Genomic DNA, 23,076 nt, shown 5'->3' with positions numbered 1-23,076 from the left:
TCTCCAGCTGAACCCCCCAGGTCCCTCAGCCGCTCCATCACACTTGTGCTCCAGCCCCTCACCAGCTCCGTTCCCTTCTCTCAACTCGCTCCAGCACCTCAAGGCCTTTCTTGGTGTGAGGGGCCCAAAACTGCCCCCAGGATTGGAGGTTTGGCTTCCCCAGGTCCCAGCACAGAGACGGTCACTGCCCTGGGCCTGCTGGCCACACTAATCAGGTCAGCCTGGATGTGATCTCCAGATCTTTGTGGCTGCTGCTCCCTGCTGACAGCTCAGGGCATTGGGAATATTTAGTACAAAAGCTCTTTCAGCTCGACCTTGTGTGACCCAGCGCTGGGCTGTGCAAAAGGGTGTGATGGGGATGTTTCCTCTGTCTTCTCCTAGACAAGTCAGACTTTGATTTGGAGGTTTTTTTTGGAAGACAATGCCCCTTTGTTGAACGAAAAGAAAAATAACTAGTATTGATGTGTGGCTTGGGCCAGAGGAATTCAGTAGTGAGATACCGGAGCTGTGTGAAGGTTGCTGCTGACATTTGCTCTGATTATTTTTCCCTAAAGATTTGCTGGCCTGAACATGTAAGGTCATCAGCCAATAAGAAAAAAAGTTATTCTCAGACACCTTAAACTCTTTATCAGCTTTTTCTACTTACTGTGTATTTATTATGTATTGTAGTTTTTGTATTTATTGTGCATGTTTCTTGTGTGATAAAGTTAGGCCCTTTTTCTTAATTATTCTGCTTTCCAAACCCTGAGTAAATATTGAAAATCATGGGTTATGAATGCTCATTGATGGAAACTTAATGATCCTGGTGGTGGCGCAAATGAGTGGAAAAACAGGATGTTACACCTGAAAGCACAATTGGAAAAAAACCACAACAAAAATAAAGAAAATGATTTTTAAAAATAGCTTTATTTTGACGTGCTTGTGTTTCAGTGCAGAAAACCTGCCACCTTTTTTCTCCATAGCTGTCTCTTTTTTTTCTGGTCTGCCTGTTGTTGAATTATGCACATTTGAAGGCCAGCTATACTGTGCTGGTTTTGTGGAAAAACAAAGTATTTGTCTTCACCCTGTATTGTTTTCAAACGAACCCAAATTCCATTACCATCTGTTCTATTCAACAGGAAGGAATTTGAAATAAAATTTGAGTGTTCACCTGTGATAGCTGTAGGGATAAATTATCTATACTCAAGGCTATTTTTTTAATTGTTGTTAAAACTTACTAGAACATTTGTAATTAGAAAAATCTGATTCTTAGACTGAGTAGCAGATTACTTTATTGAATGAGTAGATCTGAAAATCAAATTGTGTGCTACAGAATCTGTGGTCTAGTTGTTCTCCATGGTATGGATAATACCCTGGTTTATGGACTTTCTTGTTTCTATAATGACATTGTAATAGTTTCTTTTCATAGAAAAGTAGGACAACGAAGAGCTGTTCAGGTGTTTTAGGTATTTCTGGATATAACCTGTGGATAGAGAATTGGCATCACAGTAACAGTCACTTTCTGGAGGTCTCCAACAAGCCACTGTTTGGGGGACCACACTGGTGAGCAAATCTCTCACACATTAATTTTCCACCAGACCTCTGTCGACCTGAGTTTTCGGTACTGCAGGTCACGATAACTCTGTGTTGAACGCTATGTGTGAGAACAACCATCAGTGGAGTCAAACGCATTGGTCATCTTCAAACTTCAGTAAGGTGTGATTATGCTGGTACTCCAGTGTAATTGGCTACTACATTATCTGCAAAATAAGAGGTTTTGCCTTCTTAATATCCCTAAACCTTCATTCCAGCATCCTCGCTGACACTGCTTCATAAACTTTTCCACTTACTACTAATCTCTTATTGCCTTTCTTTTCTTTTATGGTTTTTTTTCTTCTTATAGTTGGCACCAGAAAACACTCTGATGTCTTTCCAGAAGGCAGTGGAACAGAAGCTGTATGGAGTCCAAGCTGATGTTGTACTGAGGTAAGCCAGAGTGCTGGGTGGGTCTGAGACTTTCATAGAATCATTTTGGTTGGAAAAGACCTTCAAGATCATCAAGTCCAACTGTTAACCCACCCGTAGCACTGCCCCATGTCCTGAGAACCTCATCTCTTTCTGTCCAACCCTTCAGGGATGGTGACTCCACCACTGCCCTGGGCAGCCTGTTGCAATATCTGACAACCCTTTCTGGGAAGAAATTGTTCCCAATATCCAGCCTAGACCTCTCTTGGTGCAACTTGAGGCTGTTTCTTCTTGTCCTATCACTTGTTACGTGGGAGAAGTGGATAACCCAAACCCTGCCAGTGGGTCTTTCGTATCCGGTGTGTCTGGTTGTTATTGCTTTTTCCCATTGAAAAGGGCTCTTATGATAAACATACCTGATAACTCCTGTCTGTTCCTATTTGTAATGCACAGATGCTACTAACTATTTCACTGAGATGGTGGTTAAAGGTGAAGCTGTCTGTGTAGGAGAACATGGATACCTCTGTCATGAAGCTAATCTTTATTATGTTCAACTTGATCTAGTCAATGATGTCCCTCCTCATTGCAGGGGGGTTGGACTAGTTGAGCTTTGAGGGTCCTTTCCAGCCCAAACTATTCTATGATTCTGTGATTTGCAGAGCTGTAGTTTATCCTAAACCTTGCTTTAATGCATTTGGTTTCTAACCTGGCTCTCCCTATCTTATGACTGGACTCGATGATCTTAAGGATCTCTTCCAACCAAAATGATTCTATGAATGTTATGTACTCCATAGGATTTCCACTTTGCGGTTAAGGCTTAGCAGTATCTGATGATGCTCTGCTATGAGATGTTAAAACTTGAGTTCCTACCTCCTTTAAGTACTCCACACTCTCAGTATTTTTTTTCCCTTTTCCCCACTATATTTATTAAAACCCCTCCTGATTGCAGCAGCATGGTGTGCTGCTGAGGATGCTGTTGCTGTGTCAGCACGTTGCTTTGGGTTGGTAGTTGGCACAGTACATGCAAGAAATAGCAAATATAAAGATGCCAGTGACCTTTGTGATAAGGGACTTCTGCAGGCAAAGGTGAAGCTGAGGCAGCGTTTGCTCCATCATCTAAAACTAGGTTTTGTTTTCCCTCTGGCTTTGGGGGTGAGTGCTCTGGGTTGTCTCCTAATTCAAATGGGGTTTGTATTTTAATCCCATCTCCTTTCCAGGCTTTGTCTGAGTCTCCTATTATGAAGATAGGCTCCTTGATTTAGAAAATATCATTATAATTAGGCTGCCTGTGCTGGGGTTATCTTGATTTCTGAGCATGGACAACTGTCCCCCTGCCCTTGATAGAGACCATCACTGCCCTGTGTGGTGTTAACACTGATCCAGACACAGAAAATTGGGCTGGAAGAAAGCTTAAAGATCTTTTTAATTTTCCCAGAACCAGTTTTCTTTCAGATGCATGAACTTAACTCACCTGAGCGCAGCTGTTTCCTGAAACCAGTTTTCAATTGGAAAAGGCAATTTCAGAGCAATTTTTGTTGCTTGGAGCCCTTGCATCTTGCTGAAAGCCTGTGAACATTAAGTACCCAGGTAGTCTGAAAGTCTTTGAAAATCTTGCTCACCATCCACTGTTAACAACGTGAGAATACTTTGTGCTTGTGTCTGTGCACACAGGGTATGGAAAACCTATGACATTACTGGGTGCTACAGACACAACAGAAAGCTGTGGTTAGCGTGAGCATCCAGGGTGGGTGTTCTTGTCCAAGCTACCTGAGTTTGGCACTCCGGAATTCTTTTGGGAGGGTACTGGAATGGTGAGGAGGGAGGGATGGATAAGATTATGTCAGCATTTGAACGACTACAAACATCTAGCAGGTATCCAAGAGACTTTTTCCTCTGGGTGCATCTCATTTCAAGTGGTTTTGGGGATGCTGGGCATGTGTTAAGTTGATAGAGATCTTAACAATGATAAGACAAGAGGTAATGGCCTCAAGTTGCACCAAGGGAGGTTGAGGTTGGATCTTGGGAACAATTTCTTCCCCAAAGGGCTGTGGGGCATTGGAACAGGCTGCCCAGGGCAGTGATGGAGTCACCATCCCTGGAGGGTTGAACAGATGCGGAGATGAGGTTCTCAGGGACATGGGCTACTGACAGTGTTGAGTTAATGGTTGGGTTCAATGATCTTGAGGGTCTTTTTCAACTAAAAATGATTCTATGATTTTGATGTGAAACCTTGAGAGAGGCTGGAGTGGTAACGGGTATTTCTCTAGTACCATGTACATGGTTGTGCATCTCCACTTGTAACGGGGCCTCTGGCTGTCTTTGCAGCTACGATGGAGTGCCGTTTCTGATGCATGACAAGACACTCAGGAGAACAACCAACGTGGAGGAAGTATTTCCAGAGCGGGCCTATGAGCACTCCTCCATGTTCAACTGGACTGACCTGGAAAAGCTCAATGCTGGAGAATGGTTCCTACAGGTGCGTGTGGCCATGGAGAGGGTGTCCTGGAGCCATGGTCAAAGGGTGAAAGTTCATGCCTAAACCCTCTTTGAGGTGGAGAGCTGTAGATCCATCTCCTTGGTGGAGTGGTCTGACGTGCAGCTGGACCAAGAGTCCATGAACCACGTATAGTTCTGTCTTCTACTGAACTTAGACTTGGTCTAAAAGACATGTTGTCTTTCTGTGCCTTTTCCGTCACCTGGAAGGAGGAACCTTAATGCCCGGTTGACACCACAAAGAACTTAGTGACCTCCAGGAGGTTGAAAGTGAATATGAAGAGAACAGAAAAGACACTGTGTTATATGTTGCTCCTTTTTCTTAAATTTACTTTTGGAGACAATTGTCTTTACAAAGAAAAAGCAAGAAATTCAGTCTTCAAAGCCCAGGAAGGGGAAGAATTGTGGGATGGGCTTGACCCACCTTTTGGCATGCAGATGGAATTTCTTTTTGCCAAGCTGCTCTCTGGGTAGTGCCTGTAACCTCCTGAATGTCCTTAAGTTAGGAGCCCATCTCTTCCAACAGCCCATAGCTTTCCTCTGATCACTCTTAGTTATAAATTAGTAATAAGTTGTCCTTTTTATGTTTGGATTCTGAAGAATCCTTGGTGATCATGTACATAGTGTGAGAAAGTAAAGTTTTTGTTTACTACATTGGAAGATTACATGATGGCCCTATAGCTCTGCTCTCCTCCTGGAAATGGGGTGACCTTCTCAGCTCACCTTGCTTGCAGTAAGGATCTGTGAGCTCCACTTGTGTAGGGAAACTGAGGCACAGAGAAACACTTCAGCAAGCTGCAAGGTGGTCATGGAGCATAGCTGTTGGCATCTGCCACTGATGCCAAGGTGGGATAGAAAAGGGTCTTCATCTGTATTGGAGGAATCTGGTCTTTGTGGCACTGATTGAGGATGCACTTTGCTTTCAGAACGACCCTTTCTGGACGGCCGGGTCTCTCTCAAGGTCCGACTACTTGGAAGCTGCCAACCAGTCAGTCTGCAAGCTGGCAGATATGCTGGAGGTGATCAAGGACAACACATCGCTCATCCTGAACTTCCAGGACCTGCCACCAGCTCATCCCTACTACAGCACGTACATCAACATCACCCTGGAAACCATCTTGGCATCGGGAATTCGACAACAGGCTGTGAGTTCTTTGGGGTTGGTGACGTTTCCAAAATTGCTCTCTTTATGGGTTTCCCAAATCCTTAAGAGTCTCATTTGTTGATCCATTTGTATTCTTGATTTGAAATGTCACCTTATGCCAAGAAGTCATGCTGAGGGGGAGACTGTACCTCCACACTGGTGGTTCCAGATGCTTGGTAGCATCTTGGGCTGTACTCATGGTAGTATAGTGAGTGCCTGGAGGAAAGAGATTATTCTTCTTGCTTGGCAATCACGTGCTCAATGTGGGGCTCACCAATCACCTCTCTAGTACTGGTGGGGAGAATGTTGAGAAGTTAGATGCAAACTCTTCACTGGCTTGTGTGTCAGGAAGATGAGGGAGAATCATCATGAACTGGAACAGGAGAGGTTTTTGCTGGATATAAGGAAACTGGTTTTCCCTGGGAGGGCAGGCAAGTGTCGAGAAGGAGCCAGGAGAGATTGAGGGATCTCCACCCCTGGAGCTTTTCAAGACGCAATTGTACAAAGCCCTGAGCACCTTGTTTGAAATCAGTGCTACCCTCAGTTTGTGTTGGAGTAGGGATCTTCTGAGGTTCCTTCCCACCAAGCAATTTGATAAGAGCCTCAGATATGGGAGAAGAGGTTGAGACCCAGAAGCTGATTGTGAGCAGCAGAGAGCATTTCCTCTCTCCTTCATGCTTCTTCCTGGGCTGAGCAACTGTTTCATCCTTGAGTTAACCTCTGCTTGGAGAAGAAATGGGTGTCCTAGAGCTGAGAGGAGGTCTGCGTACCTGCCAGGATCACTACCAGAATCATAGAAAAATAGAATTATTTTTGTTGGAAGAGACCTTTAAGATCATTGAGTCCAACTGTTAACCCAACCCTGGCACTACCCTATGTCCATGAAAACCTTGTCTCTGTCTGTCCAACCCTCCAGGGCTGGTGACTCCACCACTGCCCTGGGCAGCCTGTTCCAATGCCCCACAGCCCTTTGGGGAAGAAATTGTTCCCAAGATCCAACTTCAGCCTCCTCTGGTGCAATAGTGGAACATAGACATGGGGTTGTGAAGTGGTGTTCTCACCCATGTCTTAACTTTCCCTGATGAAAATACATATAGTTACATCCAGGCTGCTCTGATACTTTGGTAAATGAGTGTCACAGAGTTATTAAACACGGATTACTGTAGCGCAGTGCCTGGTGGTGCTGCTGGGATCATCTGGTTGGTCCCAGCCTCTACATAGCACAAGCCATAAAACTGCCCAGCTTGGTTCCTGCATCCACTTTACACCTGGCAACTGAGCGTGTTAGCAGTAATTAATTGGATGCGCTTTCAGAGCACGCTGTGTGCACTTAGGGAAATCCTTGCCCTGTGTTAGAGTAGATGCAGCCCTGATAAAAACGGTGATTAAAGCTAATCTTAGCCACGGGATCACGGGAGGCTTCTTCGGCACTGTCAATTTTCACCTTGTGTCCTTAGTTCTCTCTATGCCCTGAACTGGGCAGGGAGGACAGGTCCTCAAGGACGCACTATGTTTCTTCTCATGAGCCCTTGGCCTGATCTCTTTGTATCTCGACCCTTTTCACCTCTAAGATTTTGTGCATTCCAGCCCTTGGGGCTCACAGATAATCCTGAAATGCATTTGAATAGATATATGGTGGACTATAAGTTTCTTGTAGACAATTTGTATGACAAGCGAAGCAGCGTCTCATGATTTTTTGCTTCTGGCTGGGTGTAAACTGGCTGATTTTTGCCACCAACTTTATGAACAGTCTTTGCTGTAGCCATCCTCTGTCTCTCTTCCTCCGCAGGTGATGTGGCTGCCGGACACAGAGAGGCAGCTGGTGAGACAGATTGCACCAGGTTTCCAGCAGACTTCTGGCCTCAAGCTGGACGCGGAACGCCTGAGGGAGAAGGGCATCGTGAAGCTCAACCTGCGTTACACCAAGGTCACGAATGAGGATGTCAGGTACAGCCTTCTGTCAGGACACTGCGTGATAGTTCATGTGCTCTGTGGCAGGTGTCCACAGCTCTGTGCATCCTTCCTAACTTCATCTGTATGCATCCCTGGCTCAGCAGCATCTTTTCCGATCATCCCAGGCTGTCTTATTCACACAGAGGTATCTTTTCAGGTGGACTTGCTCTTGAAATGAGCTGTGCAATCTTATCCCTACCCATCACCCAGAATCCAGGCTGTTCCCAGGCACACAGGGCTGACTCTAATAACTCTATACTCTAATTCAGTTTATGATGATCCTTTTTGAAATACAAATATATGTTTCATCTGATTCGTATTACACTGTCATCTCTGGAAAAAAGTGAAGGCTTTTCACACCAAGCACCTTCAAGTGCTGTTTCATCCTCATTAGCAGCTGCCCTTTGCTTCTGTTCATCTCCTTCAGAGTTGTTACCACAGAATTTCGATTAGTCCAAGGTCTGGATATGCTTTCAGAAATTTCTCTTTGCAGAAAATTCACCAGTTTCACTACTGTCCTTTTTGAGCTATTTAGACTGGTCAGGTCTCCTTTTTAATGAGCCTGGCACAGTATGTGGTTTCTCTTGTGCTCGATCCTGTATTTGATCGGTGCAGCGTGTTAGCTCCCAGCTTTAGCCCCCTTCTTGGAAAGGGCAGATTGTCTCTAATAAAGCTTTTATATTTTTTAGAGTTAGAATTTTTTCCCCAAAGAAATACTTGAAAATGAAACCATTTTGCAGAAGAAAAGTATCTTCAAAGGCTTTGTGTTGTTATATATTTGAGATGAGAGTAGGGAAGAACTGAGCCTGCAGTGGTTTGAGAGCATTGTCTAATTTAACATAATCCAGTGGTGTTGTTCCATGGCTGCCAGCAGCTGGTCTAGTTGCTCACCTTTAAAACAAGAGTCTGTGCTCTACCTGCAGGATAATTCCTGCCTGTTTTTCCCTTACCTATTTGCTCTGTCTCATGGAGAGGACTGTATGCCAACTCTCATCTAACCCAGATCATCAGCCACAATCTCTCATCAGTCCCACCTCAGAATCTCCAAACTCAGACCTGCTACCTGAGTGTTGCTTGAACCCTGAAGGCCTGGTGGTGTTCAGTCAAATGTTGTTGCAGTCATAGAATCATTTTGGTTGGAAAAGACCTTTAAGGTCGAGTCCAACTGTTCCCCCAGCCCTGGCACTGCCCCATGTCCCTGAGAACCTCATGTCCATCTGTTCAACCCTCCAGGGATGGTGACTCCAGCACTGCCCTGGGCAGCCTGTTCCAATGCCTGACAGCCCTTTCTGGGAAGAAATTGTTCCCAAGATCCAACCTCAGCCTGCCCTTGCGCAACTTGAGGCCATTTCCTCTGGTCCTAGCATGACATTTTGTTTGCAGCTGACAGCTCTTGTACAACAACTTGCAGTTTTAGCTTCTTGGAAAATGGCCTTAGGATACTGGAAGCTATAACTCTGCGACTGTCCCCAAAACAAGGGCATGGGAGTTGCAGGAATTGATGTTGGAACTTCAGTCTGACAGTTTTTAATTAAGTAAATTGTCTATGATGTGCTACAAGCGTCTGAGCCAGATATTAATTTTACATCAACGTGATGAAGTGGGTATTAGAAAAACACTATGTGCCCATCATTCGTGAGGAAGTATCTGAGATGGGCTGTGGCCTGGGTCAGGCAGCATCCAAGGAGGGAAGAATCCTTTCAAGTTCCAACCAGTTTATTGCAATGCCTTCAAGTTGCTTATGAAGTGAGCGTGCCTTGTTAAAAAACCCATTTTGTGCAATTCAGACCCAATAAATCTAGCTGAGATTACAATGGTGGTTGATGGCAGAAGTTCTCCTCTTGGAGGGGACTTAAAAAGGGCTTTTAAGAAAGCTGGGGACAGACTTTTGAGCATGGCCTGTTGTGATAGTACAAGGAATGATGGTTTTAAACTCAAAGACAAGAGATTCAGGCCAGACACAAGGAAGAAATGTTTGACACTGAGGGTGATAAAACACTGGTCCAGGTTGGCCAGAGAGGTGGTGGATGAACCATCCCTGAAGACATCCCAGGCCAGGCTGGATGGGGCTCTGAGCAACCTGAGCTGGTGAAGATGTCCCTGCTCATGGCAGGGATTGGTCTGGATGAGCTTTGAAGGTCCCTCCAGCTTGAATTCCATGAGGGTCTGAGGTTTGCGGGGGGACTGACATCTCACTCTGTCTCCTGGCAGGGACTACGCCATGGCGAACCTGAGTATGAATCTCTACACTGTGAACGAGCCCTGGCTTTACTCCATCCTGTGGTGTGCCGGTGTCCAGTCGGTCACCTCCGACAGCTCCCATGTCCTTCGCAAGGTGCCTTTTCCCATCTGGCTCATGGTAAGCATGATGTCTGGGAAGGTGCTGTGAATCCCTGGAAGGTGGGGGATGCAGTGATGGGTGTAGAGGTGGCCATTGATCACTGCAACCATGTGTCTAGTGGGTTTCTGCAGGAAAGTTCGGTTGGGTTGGGTGCCTATTTGGCTTCAGTGTTTTCCCCCCTGTGTATTCCTGAGCCCTGAGATGGTAATAGATCAATGCTCCTCTTGCACAATCCCTTCAGACGGCCCCATCTCTCCCCATACAGGGTTTAGGAGCCTTGGATGTTGTGTTGCGCACCCCATTTAACCCACATGATTTTTTCTATTTTTATCCAATGGAAAAAAAGCCTTTCCATACCGGCTGAGCAGCTGTTGAGTTGCAGCAGCAGCAGGCACACAGGTGAAACAGCAAACCTGGCTTCTGTATTATGGCCAGGCCAGAGAACCAGCTTTTTGCCCATTTTTAATATCAAATGACGACAAGTTTTACCTCTGGCTACCCCATTGATGAACAAGAAACAACCAGAGACTAAAGGCAGCCCCCTTACCCATCATGTAGCCAGTAAACTCTCTGAAAACTCCCCCAGCACTTTGGGCCTCTGAACTAAACAGAAATATTCATGTCGAACTGGAGGGGAAACACTGAAATGATTGCATCAGAGTATTTCCAGAACAAGAGTTTAGCTGTGGCAATGTAAGTGCATTTGATGGAGAGGATATTTTTTGATGACAGATGCTGTTGGGGCTAGGACAGAGGGCAGCTCTTTTACCTACTATCCTGCTTGCAAAAGGGGGATTAGGTGAGCACAAAATTAGGTGAGCACAAGGAGACTTTAACATTGAGTTATCTGCATCTTTATCTGGAGACAGAACCTCAAGATTGTGGCCTAGAAGGATGAATATCTATGTACAATATCCTTAATCTTAGCTTAACCTACTGCTTGTGTCTGACTACACAAATTCAAGAGTTGGAAATGGTTTTATACAGACTGAATCTGTTGGCAGAAGAGATTATTCTCATCTGGATCATGCTGCTGCAAACATCTGTCCTCCGCTCCAGCTGGCAGGAGCTGTGTGCACATCACTGGCAGCTTATTTTTTAACTCCAAAAACCTCTTTGCTGATATTTAGAGCCTTCCGCCAAGAGCCCTCCCATCTGCTGGACTTCCAAATCAGCGTTCTGCTCTGAATGCACACTATTATATCACCGGCAGCGTCAAAATTCCTTGATTTCCTACATATTGAAGCGCTTGGGTGATGTAATCTTTGTCCTCTCTATGACATGGGGGATGGTTTGGGTGCCAAGTGTCCTTGGGGGATTTGCTGGGATTTATTGCCAGCTGAACAGTGCAAATCTCTTCTGCTCCATTCACATTTAAAATTGCAAGAATACATTTAACTTGTTTTGTTTAAATAAAAAGAGGAAAGAAAAAACAAAGGAAAAGTGACAGCTTCTCCCTCTTCTACTCTTGATGGAAAGCTGCTGGTAAGAATAGAGGCAATCAGACATGGCATAGAGAAGGGTTTTGTAAAGCTTAGGCTGGGGATCGGCCTAACTTGATGTTTTTAAAGCCGGAGCCCAGTGTGGGACCTCAATCTGCGTTTTTGTGGTGTCACCTTCAGAGCAAAGGTTTGAGTTGCTATCTGGCCATTCACACTGAATTGATGAAGGTTTGATGGGCTACAATTGGGAGGATTAGAGGAGAAGGTCAAGTTTATTAAAAGAAGATAAAATCACACTGAAACAGCCCTGTCTGAAAAAAAGGGATTTGCGGGTCAAATATAGTGAATTTCTGTGTGTATCTTGGTGTGGATGGAGCAGAATAACAAATTGTATCTGCAGTAGATGTTTGCTGACCTGTGCTCCCTCTTCTGCAGGGCCAAGGAGGAGCCGGCTCACTGGGCACTCCAATAACAATGTGTGTGGGGTGCATATATTCTTGAATAATCCAGTTTTCCTCTTTTGATCACCTCAAAATTCCATATTTATCATTTATAAAACCTTGATTTTGTACCAAAAACTTCTAGCTTTGAGTTTTCTGCAGAACTTGGAAAAAAAACCCCTGTAATCGGGTGCTGGTATTTACCTAGAAAGTTGTGTTAATGTCTCCCTATTGCCTGGAGTGTCTAATAGGAAATGCAACTTTTGCCCCACAATAAAACTCGCTATTTGAGTCTTAAGTTGTGGAATACCAAACACTTGCATAAATCAAAAATTTGTATGTGTGGATTTTGTTCTAAATTAGAACACTCTTGACTTTTCACTCAAAATACTTAGTTATGGTGACACCCTCCTGCCAAGAGAATGGGAAACATCAGTTTTGTGTTTGTTGGTCTTAATAGATGCAGCAAATGTAGCACTAAATGTCACCCTTCTGTAATTAAGCTGGAAAATATGAGAATTTAATCTTCATCAGTAGCATTGCCTATTTAAAGCGTTGCCCTGCTAATTCTGTGGTGCGCATTCACAGGAGAAATTAAGATGCACAAGGAGTCGCTGAGCAGAAAACCACGTTATTCTCTGCTGGGAGATGGAGCAAAGCTGATGGTTCCCAACTGATTTTATCCATGTCACACTATCATTGTATTGAACTCACCTTTGTGCATTATATATTCTGTTTCTCTAATGAAATATTATTTGTGTGTATTATGATGGTTGTGGTGGATGTGTCTAGTATGAAATCAGCAGCTCTTTTCCTGGTTGGGACTGGTGCAGGTTTGGGATAAGAGAAATCTGTTAGCATCACTGGTGGGTGATGCTGCTGAGCATCGTCAGGAGTTTATTATTATTATTAGCACTTTTTTGGTCTTTACTAGTGCTGCTTTTTCCTGGGAAGCACAAAATCAATGTGAAGTAGTGGTGGGTTCGGATGGTGGGTTTAGCTGGTATGACGATCACAGCCAATTAGTCTGGCAACTGGAACCAGACCTACCAGTGCCTTAAAGGACAGAAATTGAGAAGTATACACTTAAAACAGCAACTACTAGCACTGAAAATGGACCCTGCATGTCTCATGTGCAATGTGTACGTATTTCTATGTTTTCCCACAGACCTGGATTTCCAAAGAGGGTTTTCCCCTCACCTTGAGTTACAGCTGAGATAAGAGACTTCCAGCCCACAGAGCTCTGAGAAAATATCAGCGCACAAAAGGAGGGAGAGTTTACAATTGTTCTTGTTTGCAGGTTTTATTTTCTGATAATGTTATTTTGGGTGACTGGCTAGATTAGAAATGTCATAAACTGATTTATATGTGACCCCTGCAGCTCTGTGCTTTTCTTTCTGCCCTGGTGATAACTTCAGCAACATGATTGTACAAACCCAAAAGGTTTAAGATGTGCTTCTGTTCTTTTTTTTTGTGTCTTCCAGCCTCCAGACGAGTACCACCTAATCTGGATCACATCTGATCTCATTTCATTTATCGTAATTGTAGGAGTTTTTATATTCCAGAAGTAAGTAGCATCGTTACAGCTTGACTCTCCTGTATTTGTGGTGTGTTTTTTCGTTCAGAGCGTGGGGTTGGAAATGGTAGAGGTGGACACCGTGCTCCTCCGGTGTTTGGATCGCAATAGCAGGGAAACTGTTTATTAAAACACCTTACAAAGGCTTCAAACAATAATTCCACTTCTGAGATGTGGCATGGAATTGGATGCAGTTTCTGCTTTTTAAGATGAAACAAGAGATCTCAAAATACTGGTGATAGACGCTTTGCTCTGTTCATAAATGCATGTGGGAGAGAAACTGTAAATGCTTTGGGGAATTGGATGTTGAGAAGGAGATTAAAATGCCTTAAAGGAAGAAGAGATGTTTTGAGATTCCATCATTGAAATCTTCAAAAAGAACATGTTAGAATTCTCTTAAATCAGCTTGTTCCCATTTGGCTGAAGAAATAGAAATATTATGATTTAGCAAATCGAATCAGTTGCTTGGTTTGATGCATAAAGTCTCTCCATTTTCCAAAGAAAAGGCAGAGCAAGGATTTGATGAGGACACAGCAGGATCCCCGAAAACAAACGTGGAGCGTAAAACCTGGGAGCAGAGCAAGTTAAGACACTGATAAATCAGGAAGATGGAAATCAGCTTCCTAATGACAGAGGTGGCCAAGCTACCCCTCCTCTTGATTATACTGGAAGAAACCACGGTGTTTTCTCCATGATGTGCCTTTTCTCCTAGGAGGCATTTTAGCTGTCGTTGGTGACAGTGTAATAACCCCCTCTGGGGTAAAAAAAAGGTGAGTTCAGAGAGAGCTGTGGTCCCTCCAGCGAGAAGCAGCATCTTTCTCCTGGGAAAATGTGTCATTCTTGAAAATCCATCCCCTCTTCCCCTGGCTCTGTCATCTCATCTGTCCTCAAGACGTCAAGGGACCAGCACTTTCCTTCCTTCTTGTATCTGAAATGCCTTTGTGTTATGAGCAGCAATTTAATTTGCTTCAGCCTCATGAGCCAGTGATTTTGCTGTCATGTTATCCTAGTTATCATCTACTTGCAGTGATCTCTTTTCCTTCCCCTGGGTGCTTAACTATCTGGGTATTTTTCCCATGTTATAGTGGGCTATTGCTCCTGCCAGCACCCGCTATGGATTTGACTTTAGGCCAGATGTTTGGTCGGTTTATAATTGTGTCTAAATTAATGACTTGCACAGTCCCTGTGCCCGGTGGGTCCCCAATCCCAATGTGGGATAATGGAGCGAGCAGTAGATTCAAAACTCTCCTCTCAGATTAAATTTCCTGAGAGCTAATGAAACCACTGACCAAGACAAGATTAACATTTTTTCAAAGAAGCCTTGTGATCTGAATTGTGGCCAATTAAGCCTTTTCTCCAGAAGGGTTGTGTTGCCTGGAAGCTGCCTCCACTCCATCAAATTTGTCAGTTGGTTTAATAAGAAATATCTCTGCTCTTTAGACCCTGTATTTCTCTGTCAGATACAGAAATGCATAGAGGAGTCTGGAGACAGGGACTGACCTCTCTGAAGAGCAGAATTTGAACCAAGTTGATAAGATATTTACAGTCTTTCGCATCACCTCCCAAAGTCAGGTTTAGATGGCTTTGCTGAACCAGACCCAGGAGACCACAGCTGAAAAAATCAAACAGATTCAACCTATTAAATAGGAACTCTAGGTCCCAAAGCAGAGTGAAATGTTTGCTTGGAGAGAGGGAGAAGTCACAAGCTACGTGGACTTGGCGATAGTCAGACTCTTCCTCTCTGCACGGATTGGATTTCTTCTGGTTTGGAAGAGGTTGGATGGAGTAAGGCAAGAGGAAGCAGGATAAAGAAGGAAAGCGTTATTGCAGGACTTCTCTTCCACCCTCAGTGTAAATGTGATGCAGGTGAGAAGAGCTGGGAGCTGCCACCAGCTTTCCTCAAGATCCGTCAACCTGAAGCACTGAGCTCCCTTCCCGGCCTCTGGACCTGATGGAGAAAGGCAGATGCTCAGAGGTGTCTGGCCGCATGGGATCCATATTAGCAGGGTCAAATGTCTTCTTTTGGGTCTCTCTCTCGGGACAACTCAACCCAAAGTCAGTAGAAGGAAGAAGTAGAATAATCTAGCACCAGAAGTTGGACTTTCTGCAGCAAAGGGCTTGTTCTTCTGAGAGTCTTGTGCCATTTCCCTGCCCTTCCAGTTTCTCCACCACATGTAAGAATTTGTAGCATCATCGAGGTCATATCAAAAGCAAATCGTGGCAGAATTGCCTGACAAATACCTGCTGATGTGATTCAGCTCCGGGAAATGGGGCTTGGCATTTGACCTTCAGTGTTGTGTTGTGGTTGGTGTTTTATTTTTGGTTTTCTTTTCTCTATTTATTTATTTTTTTCTTTTTCTGAAGTAATTGTTTTTGGGAGGGGCAAAACAGAGCTGCTTCCTTCATGCAAGGATGAGGGGGGGCGGGTGGGAAAAGAGCCACCGCTTCGATGTTGCTCGTCCTGTCTCCTACGCATGGCTTGTGTCTCCTCCGTAGCCACAGCTGGGGATGGCTCCTGCTGTTCTGCTCCAGGACCGTGGCAGCCCCTCCGGAGGGGAAATACCAACTGTGATGACTTCTAACCGATCTTTTCTTTTATTTTGCCACTTTGCCTTGTTTATTTTCTTACTGCTCTGACTGTTGTGCATGTTCCTCCTCTTTCTCTCTCTGCTGCATTCTGGCATCTCACAGCTATCACATGATCAGGTAATTCTGGTGCTTTCCTCCTCTTTCTCTTGTTTGTTTTTTTTCTTTTTTTCATTCAACCTTCCTTCTTTTCTTTCTCCCTCTCTGTGTTTCGGCTTCACTGCAGATGGACAGGGCAGGACACAGCTTTTCACGATGCTTTCAAACATCTGGCTTCACAGGGGGACCATAAGGGTGTGAACGTTGCATGGTCCGTAGTGATGAGCACCACAGGAGCCTGAAGCTGAGGCTGGTAGATGTTTTGAAGGCAATCTGACCTTCTGTTGTAATGGTCTAAGCTGCTGCCTTTTAAAACAGCCCTATTCTGACATCCTGCAGTGTGTTGTAATTGGTAAATTCCCAGTGGATGTAACACTTTCTCCATGGAAATAATCCCACTGCGAAACATCCCACTCCATCCTGTATTTACTGGGGTTTTTTTGAGACCAACCTCTTCTAAATTGGCCAATTCTAAAGAAAATAATGTAGCTCATATAATTATATAAAGTATCACTTCTTTAGCCCTGGGAATGAATTAATGAAACTAATAAATAGAAAGGTTTGGCTCATCAATCACTGCACTCAGAGCTTGGGATCAGGAGTCTTTTCCCAGTTACACCACTGTGAAACTGGAAATGCAGCGTGAAAATAAACGGCATTGCACCCAGGAAGGGGATGAGCCTGGGATGCTGGATTTTGAAGTGCCGTCAATTGGAAACCCAATTTTCTCCTTGTATTTGGCTGTTTCCTCACCAGTCGTTCTCACCCCCTTGGAGGGAACCGCTGTTGCTTTTCTGCAGTAAAGCCTCCACCGTGTCCGTACTCGGACGCAACTCTTCACGTGTTACCTTCTCCATTCCTTCTGCTGTGTGCCATGGGGATGTGTAATATTTCTGAGGATTTGGCTACTCCCTACCCATGCTTATCTGCCCCTTTCCCTCTGCCCACCCACCACCTTGGGTGTTGGGATTGGCTACCTGCTCCATGAGGTACCTTGGACTTGCGGCGTTACGTCCTCGCGGCATCTCCCCAACAAAGGCTTTGGGGCTGGGCTGAGCCCTTCTATGGGTGCATGGAGGTTGGGTGTTTTCCTCTTCTTGCCTTCCCCTTGCTTGTGGCTAAGAAGACAGGCCTGGAGGAGTTGGGTAGGCTGTAGACCAGAGCGGTCGCAGGATGGGGACCACGGTTGCGGCTGGCTTGGCTCTTTGCTTGCTCCATCTTATCACCTCGGTACCGATCAACCCCCTTTTCTTCCCAACCCTACCCATCTCTTTTCCCTATCATTTCGCATCTCCCCCTCCAACACAAGAGTCCGGTCGTGGCCCTAACACGGTCTATGCTGTCTCTGTGTTGTTGTCCCAGTATTTTTTAGTCTGTTCCCACCCCGTGTCCGTCTGGTCCGCTTTGACGCCAACATCCCAGAACGAGACCTACCTGCTGTCTGTCTGACCTTTTTGCACGCTGCTGTCCTAAACGTGGCCGATTACAACACAGTCCAAGGGGGTAGGAGAGGTGCTGTTTTTCTATTAAACGAGCTTTCTGGAGACCCAAAGGCTACCGAGCACAGCAGAAAGTATTTCACGTGATGTTGATTGGATTTGCATAGCGATTACATGTACTGGTGGCTCTTCTAAGTGGGTGTTTCAAAGTACCCTTGAAAAATGGGGTTACCCTTTCCTCGTTTGTTCAGTCATAGCGATGCACCCCTGTGAGAGGAATCATTGGCACCTCATCCATATTTAACCACCGTGGGAGATGGAAAGCAGAGCAGTGCTCATTCCTCTTGGAAGGAGGAGAAAAGCCTGCACCCTGCACCCCTCTGAGGCCGGGCTGTGCCCCCAAATGGTCCAAAGCTCTCCATGGGATGTCTAGGACCTATGGGCAAGAGCTCATTGTGCCTTTTGGCCGTGCAGCCCAGCCTGATGCTGAAAATTCTGATGTTGTGAGCAAAGAAAAGACTCGTTGTAGCAGTATGTTTTGGACCTGATTATCGATTAAGGAGCAGCTGGTGCTGTGATATCCATTGCACTTGCAACCATATTGACCTTAGTGGGATCTGCCTACATGAGACACTAACAGTAAAAGTGATTATTTTCCAAGTCCAAGTGGCTCAGCTTAAATGATCATAGAATCACAGAATTATTTGGGTTGAAAAAGACCCCCAAGATCATAGAGTCCAACCATTAGCCCAACTCTGGCACTACCCCATGTCCCTGAGAACCTCATCTGCCCATCTGTCAAACCCTTCCGGGGATGGTGACTCCACCACTGCCCTGGGCAGCCGGTTCCAATGCCTCACAGCCTTTTCGTGAAGAATTTTTTCCTAATATCCATTCTAAACCTCCCCTGGTGCAACTTGAGGCCATTTCTTCTTGTCCTATTGCTTGTTACTTAGGAGAAGAGACCAACACCCTCCATACTACAACCTCCTATTCAGGTAGTTGTAGACAGCAATAAGGTGATTATAATAGAAGAAAAATATTTTTCTTGGGTTTTTTTATATACTTTAATGTCTTTTTCACCTTGTGCCTCCTCTGTGTTGCTTCTCTCCATGGGTCTGTGGGCTGTGTTGTGTTACCATCCCACCCCCTCTTTCTGTAGCAGAGCACCCCTTTTATCCATACCCTGGTCAGAGCCTGAGGGTGAGGTGTCAGTGCTGGGATTTGGGATGGCGATGGAAACCCCATGATATCACCACCAGCTAGGTTTTCTTGGAAAAATTACAGAACCTCTCTTGTGGATGTTACTTTGTCAGGCTGTTGCTGTGGACCCAGATTAGAGATGTGTGTGGCTTCCCAAATCTGCTTCTGGAGTTGGAGAGGGGGTTAGAAATTTAAGAGAAGGTGGTTGTCACCCTAAAAAAAAACCAACCAAAAAATCACCTTCTCTTGTGTGGTTGAGCCGCTAGATGGTGCCAGAAGATCAGAAACCAAATAAGTCACCCTAAATCCCTGCTGTTTCTCCATCTAAGAGCCACATAACCTCCCTGGCTCCAGCAGGAATACTGAGATTTAATTTAAAGCCTTTTTCTGTGGTCAGAAGGTAGGATGAATCGCTGGAGTGTGGACTATGAGAGCCTGGCCTGAACAGCATCCCTTTGCAATGGGATCTGCTTTGTCTGAGCCCACCAAGCCCTGGTTTCCCCTGTTGCAGCAGCAGATGCATATTTGATTCCAAATTCTAGCACCTCTGCAGCCAAGGGGCTGTTATAGACCCCAGTTTTAAACCCCAGTTTTAAAAGCAAAATCCCCCTTGAACATGCTGCCACTGCTTGTTACTAACATCAGTAGTTTTCTTTACATGCATTCAATAATGAGAGTAAAAGTCTGGCTAATTTTAAGTCAAGCCAAGTTCCCATCAGCCTCATATTGTTCATGTGGTGGAAACTTTTGGGTGAATGCTGAGTTTCATGAAGGCTTAAAAAGTGTGGGTTTTGGGGTAGAAGCATTTAAGCAAATCATGTTTAAGGGGAACCATATGTGACAGCTGCCTGTGTGGGGACAGTGTCTTTACTGCATGTCAGATTTGAGACCTTAATTGGTCCTTGAGGTCTCTTCTTCCACAAGTGTGAGCATTTAATAAGGTGAGGAAGGGGTTTTGGTTTCTTTACTTGGCTTGGTCTCCTGTTCCATCTTTCCAACCCCAAGAGTCAAAATAGTGAAAATAGTCCTACCTCGTTAGGGCAGTTGGGTAGTTGATGTGATCGATAGGGGTTATTGGCAGTTCTTGGTGAAATTAGAGGTATTAGGATGCTCAAGGTGGTTAAAGATGACCTGCTTGTATGTCCGTTCCCCTCTGAGATAACATGATCATCTCTGAACATCCTCCTACCATGTGGGGTTGCGTAGGTGCAAGGGAGCAAAGGCGTGAGGGTCTCTGGGGCTTGTGGGTCCCCACATTGTTGGTGGCCGCTTGTGTTGAGGTTGCTCCCGTGGTTGGGGAGGCCAACCACTGATATCCCCCTCTTGTCTTGCAGGTGGCGTCTAGGAAGCATCAGGACCTACAACCCGGAGCAGATCATGCTCAGTGCTGCTGTCCGCCGCTCCAGCCGGGATGTCAAGATCATGAAGGAGAAGCTGATCTTCTCAGGTATGGATGGGGCTGGTCGGTTAGAGCCCTTTGCTCCATCCCTCAGCTGTCACTCCTCTCTGCTGATGGAAGAGGTGGTCTTAATATAGGTGTCATCTTCTGCTGGTGAGACAGGGTGGCTGGACTGATCCTGCATGGTCATGGCTTATCCATCCCAAACTGGTGCAGGTCTGAGCATTGATTTGCACAGAAATCCTGCATTTAGCTTCTCAAGTGATGCCATGCAGGTCTCTTATATTGTTGTGCATTGTCTCCATTCTAAATTGTCAGCAGTGTGCCAAAAGCTGTAAAACCCATTAAAATAATGGCTTAGGTCAGCACAAAGTGGTGATGAGTTTTGGGTAGACCTGGAGTTCAATGGCCCTGTGGATTGAGGGGTTCCTGATACCCTTTTGCTTCTCCTAGCATTTATTTGTGGTGGAATTACACTGGCAACATGTCCATCTTGCCCCACCTCTAAGAAACATCTCAGAAATGGGCACTAAGATGGAAACATGTAGCTTTAAAAAATTAGAATTGGTGTGTCAAGCTGGAAAACGAACATTTGAAGGAATGTGAATATACTATCTCCTTAAGCTTGTTACGACTTTTCTTCCTTTGTATTTAGGGGTTAGAGACCTCCAGCTCTTGCCTCAGAGATCTTCTTGTGTGAAATACAGGCCTGATTCTGCCCTCTAGAGATGGTAAAAATTGGGTGTAAATCCAGGGAACCCAGAGAGGGAAGGCAGTTGGTGACAGCAGAATTAACCCAATTAACCCTCCTCAATGTGTTCTAGACATAAAATGCCACAGAATCGTTGGGGTTAGAAGGGACCTCTGGAGATCATCTAGTCCAACCCACCTGCTAAAGCAAGGTCACCAGAGCAGATCACACATGAAGTGTCCAGGATATGTCCTAGATAGAAAAAATTCCTAGACGGTAGGAGATATATATATATACACACACACACACACATATATATATTTATATATATATATTTTTTTTCCCTCTGTAACAAATGTTCTTGCTTAAGATGGGTATTTACAATTAAAAACATTAGTGGTTGCACATTTTTGCTAGTGAAATTATAGAACTCTCCCCTTGTCCAGAATAGCAAATTTGGGTAAAGAGTAAGTTCACGTATTTTGCACCCTTTTAACACAGGTGACTGAATCAGTTTATAGCATAGTGTCACAAGCGATGGGGGGTCCAGTTTTGTCTCTGTTGGTGGCAGGAATGTCAGTGTCTGATATTTAGATGTGAAGTCCTATTTGGAGTTCAAGGAGGACAGGGAACTGCTGGAGAGAGTCCAGTGCAGGGCAATGAAGATGCTGAAGGGAGTGGAGCATCTCCCATGTGAGGAAAGGCTGAGGGAGCTGGGACTCTGGAGCTGGACAAGAGGAGATTGAGGGGTGACCTCATTCATGGTTACAGATATATAAAGAGTGAGTGTCAGGAGGATAGAGCCAGGCTCTTCTCAGTGACAACCAATGATAGGACAAGGGGTAATGGGTACAAACTGGAACACAAAAGGTTCCACTTAAATTTGAGAAGAAAATTCTTCTCAATGAGGGTGACAGAACACTGGCCCAGGCTGCCCAGGGAGGTTGTGGAGTCTCCTACTCTGGAGGTATTCAAGACCTGCCTGGATACCTTCCTGTGTAACCTCATCTGGGTGTTCCTGCTCCAGTGGGGGGATTGCACTGGATGATCTTTTGAGGTCCCTTTCAATCCCTGACATTCTGGGATTCTGTGGAGGCAGATGTTGGTCAGACCTAGTTTTAAATCGGTGCAGTGTTACTAAGCCTGGGGTGAAATCCTTGTAGGATCATAGAACGTCCTGAGTTGGAAGGGACTCACATGGGTCATTGAGTCCGACTCCTGTACCTATACAAGACAACTCCACAGCTCACACCATGTATCTGAGGGTGATGGTACCCATCTGGTAGAACTGCTCAGTGCCTCAGTTTCTGTATCCATAGGTGACTCTTGTGACTTACACCACTATGACAATGTCCCCACCTTCCTTCTCTACCCTCCCCAGAGATCAACAACGGTGTGGAGACCACGGACGAGCTGTCCCTCTGCTCCGAGAATGGCTACGCCAACGAGATGGTCACCCCCACAGATCACCGGGACACCAAGCTGCGGATGAACTGACAGGCTCCAAACCCAACCCTGGCGTGTGGCCACCCCCGCGTTTGCTCCAGCAATGAGAGCCGTGCTCTCCTGCTCGCTCTGGGATGGGAACCTTTCAGGAACTGCTGGTTGGGCAGAGACCCCTTCCCATACCCCATCACTGGCTACTCCGCCTCCCTGGTTGTGAGGTTGGGGGGCTGATTTTTTGTAAATATGTAGAAAATTGGAATTTTTTTGTCTTTCTTTTTTTTGAGTGTAACTTTTCCAGGGCATGAGTGGAATTACCGTGTTCATTAAATCCTCAACCTTATGGCTGAAGTTATTTGAATCTTGATGTGACGGCTTGAATGCCATTGGGATGTTTTGGGAAAAACATGTTGGATGTGTCTCCCCTTTCTCCCCCTTGCCCTGCTCCACTCCTTCCCTTGGTGCAGCGGCTGTGTAGCTGAATGTTGTGGTGTTCTTGTGAAGTGTTGGGTTTTTTTAATACTTTTTTGTTTGTTTGTTTCCTCCGCTTTCTTGGACAATGAAGTTTTTAGCTCTAATGTAAGAAGAGACTGTTGGGAGGAGAGAAGCTTTCCTAGCAGAGGAGATAGCACCGCTCTTCCCAGATGAAATTCAGAACCAGGGAATGTACTCATTCAGTCACTTGGGCACCTTCTCCGTGTCCCATCCTCATAGACTCGTAGAATGTCCTTGGTTGGAAGGGACCCACAAGGATCATCGAGTCCAACTCCCATCCCTGCACAGGACAACCCCACAGTTCACACCGTGTGTCTGAGGGCATTGTCCAGTCTCTTCTTGAACACTGTCAGGCTTGGGGCCGTGACACCTCCTTAGGGAGCCTGTT

At 45.3% G+C, this 23,076-nt stretch overlaps 1 protein-coding gene across 1 annotated transcript in view; it reads left to right on the top strand.

Annotated features, from left to right (window-relative positions):
* Positions 1-22,280, top strand: part of GDPD5 (glycerophosphodiester phosphodiesterase domain containing 5) — a gene marked incomplete at its 5' end in the record, with an annotated part of 117,690 nt that extends 95,410 nt beyond the window's left edge. The window contains 8 exons of the mRNA XM_080363184.1: positions 1,883-1,965; positions 4,270-4,420; positions 5,364-5,582; positions 7,371-7,528; positions 9,746-9,893; positions 13,242-13,324; positions 19,995-20,107; positions 22,132-22,280. Coding sequence (XP_080219310.1) covers positions 1,883-1,965; positions 4,270-4,420; positions 5,364-5,582; positions 7,371-7,528; positions 9,746-9,893; positions 13,242-13,324; positions 19,995-20,107; positions 22,132-22,247 — 1,071 coding nt within the window. The 3' untranslated portion in view covers positions 22,248-22,280. The remainder of the gene's footprint in view (positions 1-1,882; positions 1,966-4,269; positions 4,421-5,363; positions 5,583-7,370; positions 7,529-9,745; positions 9,894-13,241; positions 13,325-19,994; positions 20,108-22,131) is intronic.
* Between the last annotated feature and the right edge of the window lie 796 nt (positions 22,281-23,076).

The sequence above is a fragment of the Nesoenas mayeri genome (genome assembly GCF_963082525.1).
Source record: "Nesoenas mayeri genome assembly, chromosome: 1".
NCBI classification, from domain to species: Eukaryota; Metazoa; Chordata; class Aves; order Columbiformes; family Columbidae; genus Nesoenas; species Nesoenas mayeri.
Note: the sequence above shows the minus strand (reverse complement) of the source record. Positions and strands in the feature narration are given on the sequence as shown.